Here is an 11,558-nt window from a genome sequence, read left to right on the forward strand (position 1 = left end):
GCTGATCATTTAATATGTTTGTATTTCATATTCTGCCAGTGTCCATGATGGTTGATATGATGAGAAAACTCTGAATTTCAGAACAAGCAGGCACATTTCTTGACTGTTGGAAGCTAATGGTTCCATATCATGCATTTTAGATCCAGCAACTCTCCATAGAGTTTGGTAAAAAGAGAGGTCTTTCAAAGTCCAGAACATATGATGTTGTATGAATATTTTTGTACACAAATAATTATTTATTTATATTATAAAAGCCAACGGCCTTTATCTCAAGGGGAACAACTATGTACATTGTAACAATTCTAATATTGATGTTCTTTCAGGTAAGTCCCAAATACATGTGGATGGGGAAAACTATTTTTCGTCCTGCATCCTATGTGATACAAATTCTTATTGATCACAAAGCAGCAACAGGCATCTCCCCTTCAAAACCAGTGAGCTCCTGCAAGCAAGATTGTGTCTTCAAAAGCTGCTGGCTTTTACAGACACTTAAATCATTTGATAGCTTTGTACATAACTGCAGGCACCAGCAAAAGAGTTATCCAAGTTAGTGAAAGATCCAACTAATATTTAGCCAACCAGAAGTTGGCATCATTCTAGCAAACTTTATATTAAAAATACTAATCTTAGGCAATCAATGAAGCAGACACAAGCATGCACCTATACATGGACAGACACAAGCGCAGAGAGTAATACCTGTCTGTACAATGTAGAATCTCCATATGATTTTCTTAGTTCTACAACATACAGAGATGGACTGAGCTCAAACACCTGATTTTAGAATATGCAGTTAGCTTTCAAGTACACAAGATGTCTGATAAAAGAAATATGTCATATAAATTGGTACATTAATTAGCATCACCAGCTGATGCTACTGGACAGATAAATATTACGAATCAGAGAGTAAGCTAAATAATATCTACCTCAGCAACAACAGAAAGGGATCCTGGGCTATTTGGGCTCTTTGCACCCTTGGACTGTTGCAAGACTTTCAGCTGCAAACAGGCTAAGTAAAATTTCAAAGTTCTGAAAATTTTATATGATACAAGCAACTCAGATACATTGTTAAAATTGCTGAAGAAATCCCAATATACTAACCTTTCCACATCCCCTCTGGACTTGATAACCCATTTCTGTAACAATATCTTTGATCTTATTAAACAAATCTTTCGGTGGATAGTTGGACGTGAATCTTATCTTCCTTTCAGAAACATCCTGAAATATCCAAAATCATGATAAATGGATTTTAGTAATGCTCAGATTTTTTTATGATCATTATATCAAAGCAAATAGATATTTCAATGTTCAGCTGTCTGTTGGCAATGCATCAGCGGTTCACGGTTAGTGATCCTAGTGATAGATGACAGGAAACATATAGGAACTTGGAAGAGGTAAAATTACTGAAGATCTGACAATTATTATTTCGGTCAGTATTGTAGCTCTGTAGGAAGGATATACTAAATGAGGCTTTGTGCACTAACCAGGTAAAAACATATCATGGTCGAGACAATATATTCTGTCGACTAGTCACAGAGATTATTCTGTTCATATTGATTGAGAGACTAAAAAAAGAAGACAGATAGAAGTTTGATCTCACCTCTTTTTCGAAAAAGCCAGAAAGATCAAGGAATGAAGACATTCCGATAAGCTCAAAAGCATTGATGTGGGTGGGCGACAATGGAAAATCTCCCTCATTATGCTTCAAGAAACAAAAGGATCGTTTTCAGTTTCACATCCACATGTCAGGAATATATGAGAAGCAATAGCACCTAATATCATGTCATCCACACATATGCTACCTCTTTAATTGAGAGAGTTGCATCATCAATACTCTTATCTTCATCATCATCATTCGGAACAACAGGAGTATAGTCTTCCTTAAACCACTCATCTTCTTTAATTCCAGCCACATTTATCCGGGTGATAGGATTTGGATTAAGAATTTTCCGTAAAAGGTTTTGAGCACCATGGGATAGCCATTTAGGGATCCGAAAGTCTCCCTTGAATATCTAATTGAATCAAGAAAATTATGATCAGTGAATGATTGAAAGGTCAAACTTATCATTGTTCTTTCTGTATTGTACATACCTTCTGATAAAGAACAGCAAGATTTCTATCTTGAAATGGAAGATATCCCACAAGAATAACGTATAAGATTACACCACAAGACCAGATATCTGACCTCGCACCATCATATCCTCTGTTGGCAAGGACCTGCAAACATTGCCACATGAACTTCTCAATTAATTACGACATTATTATAAGCATGAAAACATCATCTCTGACAAGATTTTCGGTTACTACCTCAGGGGCAATATAATTCGGACTGCCACAGGTTGTATGCAACAATCCATCATTCCCAAAATGCTGAGGTAAAGCACTGAGGCCAAAATCAGATATCTTTATGTTCCCTTTTGCATCAATAAGAACGTTCTCCGGCTGTAGCAAAACAAGTGAAAAGTGTAAGCTAGTCTAAATCTCTGTAGTCTCAACCTGCCAAACCGTTACAAGAGACTGGAAGACGGTAATGAGCCTACAAAAGAAATATTTTATAGTGTTTTAGATATTTGACATACTTCAGACTAGTATGAACATTCACCTTTAAATCCCTGTGGTAAACACCCTTCTCATGGCAATAGCTTATAGCATCAATTAGCTGCTGAAAAAGCCTTCTTCCCTCTGGTTCTGAGAGCTTCCCCTTCAGTTCCTTCAACATCCAACGATGAAAATAATTCACTTCAAAACTACTCAATAGTGCTGCAGGCCTATATATAGTAGGCAAAATATTTATGCATATAGGAATCAGAGCTCCTTACGATTTTGTCGAATAATTCACCACCATTCACATATTCAAGGACCATGTAAATCTTGGTTTTGCTTGCCGCTACCTGCCAGACAGAAACAATCATCAAAAACCATACTAGAAGGCAGTGTATGGTGACTCAGTCTACAGCCATGTTCCTAGTTCATCAGAATATTACTTGCATCATTGTATGATTAATAAATCACTTAATTTTATCCTTTCTTTAGTTTTCATCCTATATGTTATGGACACTGTGTGACCAGGCATAGAATGGAAAATCTACTTTGAAATTTAGATGCAACCTAACAAACATAAATCTAGATGAGAAGGTTCTGTAAACCAAATTCATCTTACTATAGGAATTACATAAACCTACAATAACATCACCAGGACCACAAAGTAATTTTCTGTCATTTTCAGTGTTCTTGTATCTTTTATATTCTAATATAATACCATTCGCCAAGACCAAGCAAGAGTACTGGCAGCAGATATATCACCACCGAAAAGGTTGACAAACCAAAGTTCTAAAACTCATATTCTTATATAAAATGTTAAAAAATTACAACTGGATTAGCGAAAACCAATTGGATTTTGAAAGCTACCTCGCTTAGAGGTACTGTGGGTGGGTCACATGGACCCAACAATAAGACACTGCAACACTGTTCATGGGCATGACTTAGCCTCTAGGTTTGGAATTTGGAGGCAGACAGGCTGACGATGAAAGAGAGGGGCAAAAAGAAAAAAGGCGGGGGGCGAGACCGGGACCGACCGGATTTCTGCACCACACAAGACACTAGCGTCACATGTGGGTCCCTCCAATGATTTGGATCCACTGTGCTGGTCCAGAAGTGCAGCATACCACCCATTGAACGGTTCTGATCGTCGTACTGGCACAACTATTTCTGTCAATCCCAACCGTCCGATCCGGCGGGATTTTGGCTTCCCGCACCACGACGCGATTGGTGTTCACCCACGTGCATCCAGCGGGTCCCACCTCGTGCGGCCAATCAAAAGCGCGTAGAAGAGAACGAAAATAGTAATAATTATGAAAACCTTCTGCAGCACTCGGGTGGGACCCAACACATGGCATGGCGTGGGATCCACCGCCACGATTAATAGAGCATTTTATATCAATTAACGAACTCTAGAAGTCGGAAAGAGAACGGAAGGAAAACTAACGCCTCCATTCCCCGTCCAGCCAACCCTGGAGGAGACCAATTACTAAAACCTCAAAAAAATCAAACAAATCTTTTCAAAATATAAAAAATGAAATAAATATGTATAAGATTATAAGGATTCGAATTGCCTAAATATTCCATGAACAGAGAACCATCCGGAGCATCGGAATAGGATCATCCCATCATTATTCCAACATCCCAAACAATAGATCTTCAAACATCCTCCATCTTGAGTGCCGGAATGAGATGAAACATTCCATCATTATTCCCACATCTCTCGAACGGCAGATTTTGGGACATCCTCTGTCCCGAGCATCAAAAACGGGGATGGAACCCGTTTTATAAAAAAATCAGAATAACTTCATCCTATAAAACTTAAGATCTTGTATAATTCAACGAACCTCCTGTAATCGAACGACGTTCGGATGCTTCAAAAGCTTCAGCGTTCCAATCTCTCTTTTTATCTGCACACATATTAATGATCGTCCTTTCATGTCCATACCTCAAACGCCCCAAAAAGGCCCTTTCCGGAGCCCAAGAGAAGAAAAGGTTCTTTCCAAAAGGGGGGTTACAATACCTGGTCATCGATCTTTAGGGATTGGATGCGCTTCCGGTCGAGGATTTTCACGGCGACGGCCTTCCCTGTCTCCACGTGGCGTGCGTATTTCACCTTCCCGAAGTTTCCCTCTCCGAGCGTCCTCCCGATCTCGTACTTTCCCAGTAGCATTCCCTCTCTTCCCTCCCTCACCATTCACGTCCACGCCGGCGCCGAGGATGATGATCTCCCCTCTCTCCCTTCTCTCTCCCTTCTTCCCTTCTTATCCAGTGATCGGATCCGAATAACTGTGGGGAGACAGGCTTTTTGTCTCCCGATTGGACAAAACCCCGGGGCCCAAAGGGAGTTATATAAGCGGGGGCCGGTGATTGGGTCCCTGTTCCTGCGCCTAAAAGGATAGCGATTAGATAACAATAGAATAAATACCCAAAAATAATAAAATTCTCGTCACCGGTAAAACATGCTGACCGCCGCGCTGCCTGCCAGCTACGCGTTGCCACGTGGGAGGAAACGGTTCGGCAGGACCCGCCATGGGCGGTGAGGGGATCCCCGGATTAGAAGTTAAAAATTTAGTGCGTATTCGGTCGCCAATTCAATGCGTGCACAAAACAGTAGCTGGTTCAAATTTACTGAATTGTCCCTGATATTAACTGCTAAAAAAAAAAATTGTTGGTTCATGGTGGAGAAATAATATTCGGAAATTATATCCTTTACTGACATTGTGCACATCGATAATGACAATCACTTATAGTAATATATGGAGATGAATGTTTAATGCATTAGGTCCGTAAAATTGGGTGGCTATAATTAACGGTGTATATGACCGCATGGTATATATGGTATAGGATATAATCTCTCCACAAAGATTATTATCTTTTTAAAATAAGATCTGGATTTATGTTTGTTTTGGCTCAACAAATAATTGTATGTTAGTGGTCTCTTTGCACCAGTAAGGGGGTAAGACAGTGGGGAGGACGGACAAGAGGAACAGGTTAACAAGCCTTAAGAGCATATTGGTTCCATCATTTTGGAATATTATAGTCCGGGGAGGTTATTTTGTCCGTTTTGCCTCAACTGGCATTGGTTAGGCCAGACATGCTTTCCGCTTATAAAATGGCTAGGGGGTGGGAGGGGTGGACAAGAGATATATTTAGCAAGAAGATAGGAACCTAAACATAATAAATTGGTATCCAGTTGGATGGATTGTAACCTAGTCTTTATAATATGGTTGGCTGAAACAGTGTTTTCGTTCCTTCCACTGATGGATGTGTACATTTATATGTTTTATAAATGCATGTTGAGGATGTTATTATAAAATATTAGATGACGGTTGTTTAATCCTACGGAAAAAGGAAAACAACAACCAGTTAACAAGCGCCAACGTGTGTAGAAAACTAAAAGAGACAGCATTCCAAGCATGCTTGCGTGTACGATAGATGTTCACATGCAAACGAAGTAAAACACACAAAACCCCCACTCTTTTGTTGGTTCTCCAATTCCTTAAGCAATCTCGTTGGCTGTCATACAGTTCATATAGTTAGAGATGGAAGTCCTTTAGCACATCTAGATTCTCCAATCCTGCGGAAATCACGAGATTCTTTTGAGTTGAAACTCGAGTTGATTCTTTAAGCATGCCAATGGATCAAGTAATCGCCATTGTTAATGTTTATGGACCTTCTTATAATTAAATAGCAACCTTACGAAATCTCTCGGACTTGGCGAGGTAGGCAAAAAGGAAATGATGGGAGAATTGAGTTATCAACAATGCTAACTATTCTCCAATTCATGAAATGAATTATGAGACCAGATTTCTTCGCTCCAAACCGGCAGCCTTTTTAATTGATCAACATGGCCATCTAGTCGATGACACCAAACAATTATTATCTGATCCTAATCTAGGATGCAATCAAGCCGAATCAAATGATTGGAAGCTCGAACTCGCCACGAGACTCAAAATTCAGCTCGCAATCGCTCGCAATCGATCGAATCTTAATATCCCTAGTTTGAGCTTGACTCGATGAAAAATAGATAAAACTCGAGATCAACTACTCAATTTGAATATCAATTGAGTCATGTTCGAGCTCGAGTTTAAGTTCAAAATCGAGCTTTAATCTATTAATAATATATATTAATATATATTATAAATAAAAAATAATATTATTAAATATATATATAAATCTAGTAGGCTTGCAAGCTTTTAAGTCAAGTATTCGACTACTCAAGTTGATTCGAAGAATTATTCAAGCTATTTGAGCTCGACTCGAACTTGATAATAATCGAATCAAGTCGAGCTCGAGTAGCTCGTGAGCAGCTCGACTAGTTTGCACTACTATTTTATTCTATATTATGAAATTATTAAATAGTTAATCTATTTGTGATCACTAGCCGAATTCATATTTTAAGTCAATTTATACATCAACCTCGAACTACTCATCTTAATGCTACTTATTGGATCTTATGATACTTGAAGGGTTCACCATCTCAAACGGTCTTACTATCTTCAAATTCAAATTTATAATTTTGTGTCTATATATATTTGTGATGGGCTAGCTATCCCAAGACTAGGTGTTCCATGATATTTGCTATTGGATCTCAATATCACCATCCATACTTAATGCAACTACATTGTGACAACTAAGTAGCCTAATAAATATATTGCAACCAACCCATTATTTCATGAGGAATTGGACTATCAAGTCTATTCGAGAAAACTTATAAAATAATACCATTAGGATTTTTTTTGTTTCATCTCAATATCAACTTGTAGATATCTTCACCAAGCCACTTGGTAATTTAGTTTCACATGATAATATGCAAGTTGGATATTTCTACTCTATGCATGTTAGCTTAAAGGGTGAATATTAGGTAGCTAAATCAAGTATGTGCACTCTCATCTCTCCACAATCATTGAAATCCATTTTTATAATTGTACTCTCTATAATTATAGAATTATTTTTTTCATATCTTTATTAGACAACCTAGTGAACTCTTCTCTCCACAATCATGAGGATATATTTCCAAATTTGTGCATTATATAATTATAGATAATCTTTAGGAACCATTTCTATATTTATACTCTCTATAATCAAAGAAAATCATTAGAATCTGTTTCCATAATCCTACTCTACAACCGTGGAATCCTTTATATTCTTGACTTTTTTTATTCTATATATTTTATTAGTTGTTTCTGAGTAATGAAATTTATATTTTTAGCTATTCTAGAAATTATAGCATTTATATTTTTTGAGATTATATATATATTCAAAGAATACAATAGTTCTTCCCAATCAATTTTCACAAGCAAAGCCAATATACCTAAATTTTGATATCTTTGGAAGAAATCTATTAAATATTTAAAAAAATTACTTGAATATCCCTCAACTTTAATCCAATTTCACTTATATCTCTTATACTTTATATTTAAAAGTGTCAAACTTATCTTTTTAATTATCAATATGTTTCAATATGGTATAGCTATCTATCTTCATTAATGAAATGATATTATATGACTATTATAAGATACTATTATTTTATAAAATAATAAAAATATCTTTATCTCCACTTCCTCTCTCCTCCCTCCTATCTAATTGATTCCTTATTCCTCTATTGCTGGCATCCCTCTTTCTGCCTCGTTCTCTCCCCTTCTTTCTTTCTCCTTATCCATTTTTCCTCCTCTATGATAGTTTCCTCCGTCTCCATCTATTTCTTACCGACGATTCCTCTTCTCCCTCCACTTCTTTCTTCTTATCCACTTCTTCTCCTCCTCATCTTCCTCCTCCTTCAAGCCCATTACAAACCCTTCTCCTCTACGGTGGCTCTCTTCACTTACAACCATTCTTCACTAGTGACCCATCCATCCCCCTCCTCTCCTTCCTCATTCATTTCTCTTCCTCATCCTTCTCCTCCAAGCCGCCTATGAGCCATCCCCTCACCCTTCCTTCCTTTTTTTCTCACCCACTTTTTTTTCATTATCTTTCTCCTCTAAGCTTGTTCATGAGCCCTACCCCTCTACGATGGCCCCCTCCACCTCCATCGTTTCTCACTAGCAATCCATCCTTTCCCTTCCCCTTCTTCTTCATCCTCTTTTCTTCTTTGTCATCCACTTTCTCTTAGGGTGCCTATGAGTCCTCCCCCTTCACGGTGTTCTCTCTACCTCTACCCATTCATTGTCAGCGGCCACTTTCCCCTCCTTTCCTTCCTCCTCACCCCCTTCTCCTCTAATCCCATCTATGAGGCATTCGATACCGTCCTCCTCCTTCATGCTGATCTTTATAATCTCACCCTCTCCTTTCATGGTGGCTTTCTCTACCTCCATCTCTTTCTTACTAGCAATCTCTTCTATATGAGTGAGGGACATTTTTGTCCATTTAAGAGAGAAAGCTAATACTGTTTGTTGATAAATGAACAATTGGATTATATTATAATATATCGATAACTAAAAGGATCAGTTTAATACTTTTTAAAGTACAGGAGGTATAAGTGAAATTAGACTAAAATCAAGATTATATTTCTAAAATTTTTTCAAAATATTATTCCATCTTTTATACTTTTCCTATATAGGAACACCTTAATACTTGAAAGAAAGAGATGATGGAAAAAATCAATTAAAATATCTAAAAATTGCTATTGTTGTTTATATGATTTTAAGATGATTTTACAAAAGAAAATAGAGTACTAAGATAAGAAGAAGATTGAGAAGATGTTGCCTGAACCAAAATGTATGAAACACTGTCCTAAGAACATGTTTTGCCCCCACGTGCGGTCTTCGATGATCTCGTCCTTAAGGTACAATGATCCGGCTCTATTCAATCCTCTTCTAACAAGCATAATTGTTAGGGAGGCTGATCCAAAAGATTCCTTTCAGATATCCAAAAAAAATAAAAAAATAGAGAAAGACGATCTCTATCTTAGAAAGAAATAGAGAGAGACAGAACACAAGAAGAGATTGAGAGTTTTTATTCCTATTGAAATAGTCGAATCCAAAGCTTATTTATAGACTCTATCTAGATTATCAAGAAGATGCCATGGTTTCGAAAAGATACGATGTTTTTAAAATATCGTATTTCTTTAGAAAACAATATTCTCTTCCAAAGAGTCATATCTATTCGGAAAGAAGTGTTTAAGTTAAAAATAAAATTTAATATTTTTAAATAATAAAAATTTAAAAATAAAAAAATTTAAATCTTTTTTTATTTTAAATAAAACTCCAGCAAGAGGCATAACTTAATTAAAGAAAAATAATCCCAATTTATTTTAAAGCATTTTAAGGATAGACCAAGTCAGGCCTCCTCAGAATATTCATAAGGAAGATACTCAAATAATACTTAGACATGGCATTGTTTATATTTTTCACCACTTAGAATCCTTCAATATAGGAAGACGACAAACATAACTTAATATATAAGAAAAAATAGTCATAGTCTGAGAAATTTTTCATTGCTATCTAACATCACGGTGACATATTTAGACTATCCATGAATCTAGAACCTTCGCGCTTGTAGACCAGCCCAGACCTCTCCCGTAGATACATGAAGAAGCAAAACCAAACACTGGATATGGCGAGCTACCTTGCCATATCTCATAAAAGGTGAAAAGGGTTTCAAGTCCCTTTTGTGTTCGCCAACCCGAAGACCAGCATGGTCGATTGGTGCTTTTGGAAGCTTGCATGGATCTGCATGCATTAACGTAAATCGGACCAAGATTCCAATATTTATCCACCACTAATTTTTGCCACATTGAAAGTTACCTGGGTCCCACAGGCAAAGCTACACGGTTACGTGGCGGGTACGATGCATCCATCCACGTCCACGCACCCATTCACACACCTAAACGGGACCCACCCGATCAGTAATTTTTTCATTGCAAGAGACGTGGGGACCAAATCCCACGGTGGATAACACGCCACATTAAGCCTTCTATTTCACGAATTCCGGATTGCGTCTTATCCACCGTGCACGTGCTCCATATATGCGCTGGTCTTCTACTTCGGCGTGGTCCAGCCAATAATTTCTCGGAGGAGCAAGTTGGGGTCGACACTGGGACCAAGTTGGAGTCGACGTGGGGAAACGAGAACCACGAGATCAATGCGACCTAGGAATTGAATGCCTAAATTCGTACATCCACTTCGTTTAACAAGTGGGTCCCGCCAAGGCTGGCAAGTCAGAAAGCGAAGGTGGGTCCCACCTGGAATAACACGTGGCGTGATCTCCCCGGCGTTGCACGCAAAATTTTCCCAACAAGAAAAATACAAATAAAAAATTAAAATAAATAATTATATATCTTTTTTATTTATTCTAAAAATACTTATAAAATTGTGGGGAAAACCATTGATTGTTGTGACTGGAAGAGGAATCCCATTTTCTTCTTGTTTATTTTGTAGAATTTTCTGAGTAATATATACGGATAAACAGAACCTCGTTTGGCACCAAGCAACATAGCTAGGATCCAGGAACCTACTTTGAAAAGAAGAAAAAAGAAAAAGGGAAAAAAATAATAATAATTCAATGGAGGATTTGTTGCAAGCAACTTAGTCCATGCTCCAACGTAATGAATTCTTTTGGTGACGGAGCCATTCAATCCAGATCAAAGATGACACGCGATCAGAACCAGTTCAAAGACAAGAGGGGAAAATTATTAAAAGAATAAAGAAAGGAAAAAGAAAAGTATATCTTTAGCAATAAAATTGGCTTACCTCGGACTATTACTTGCAGGCGCGTTGCCGAGGTGGCAGAGATGGTGACGGAGGAGGCAGCGCCGGTGAAGACGGGTCGGGTTGTTGCGGGGGAATCCAGCGACGGAGGGGCCGCAGCTTTTATAAGCCGGGAGGACTTCGGAGAGAAGGGAGCGCCTGAGCTCGACGTGTCATGTAACTAATGAAGGGACCTACAGAGAGATATAATAATATGCAATTATGAGTCAGGTTGAGATAAAGCAACGTGATCACTTTGCTAGCAATATTCGAACAGCTGGTAGATATTACTTTTTCTTTTTGGGTGGTGACAGATATTACTTTTCAATTACA

General features: G+C 37.9%; 1 protein-coding gene across 2 annotated transcripts; it reads right to left on the reverse strand.

The window, feature by feature from the left end:
* Positions 1-204: 204 nt before the first annotated feature.
* LOC105057898 (CBL-interacting protein kinase 1) lies at positions 205-11,348 on the reverse strand. 2 transcript variants are annotated; one of them, XM_010940615.4, is made up of 13 exons: positions 11,229-11,347; positions 4,559-4,925; positions 4,383-4,445; positions 2,817-2,888; positions 2,600-2,707; positions 2,305-2,439; positions 2,089-2,214; positions 1,800-2,009; positions 1,598-1,699; positions 1,099-1,215; positions 924-995; positions 697-771; positions 205-517 (listed from the first exon to the last, which is right to left on the reverse strand). In XM_010940615.4, exons 2-13 carry the CDS (start codon positions 4,730-4,732, stop codon positions 398-400), a joined length of 1,374 nt encoding a protein of 457 aa, XP_010938917.1. In that variant the 5' UTR covers positions 4,733-4,925; positions 11,229-11,347; the 3' UTR covers positions 205-397. The 2 variants fall into 2 exon arrangements, 1 of the variants encoding a protein (XP_010938917.1); XR_012136833.1 differs by lacking the exon at positions 205-517 and having other exon boundaries at positions 744-771; positions 924-1,006; positions 11,229-11,348.
* Positions 11,349-11,558: the final 210 nt, after the last annotated feature.

Source organism: Elaeis guineensis, chromosome 14 (genome assembly GCF_000442705.2).
Source record: "Elaeis guineensis isolate ETL-2024a chromosome 14, EG11, whole genome shotgun sequence".
Lineage (NCBI taxonomy): Eukaryota > Viridiplantae > Streptophyta > Magnoliopsida > Arecales > Arecaceae > Elaeis > Elaeis guineensis.

Coding starts and splice junctions, on each gene's coding strand:
- LOC105057898 (XM_010940615.4), bottom strand. CDS start 4,732: ATGGTGAGGGAGGGAAGAGAGGGAATGCTACTGGGAAAGTACGAGATC. Junction 2,215..2,304: donor CGAATTATATTGCCCCTGAG/GTAGTAACCGAA, acceptor CAATGTTTGCAG/GTCCTTGCCAACAGAGGATA. Junction 518..696: donor ATTCTACATTGTACAGACAG/GTATTACTCTCT, acceptor TGGTGCCTGCAG/TTATGTACAAAGCTATCAAA.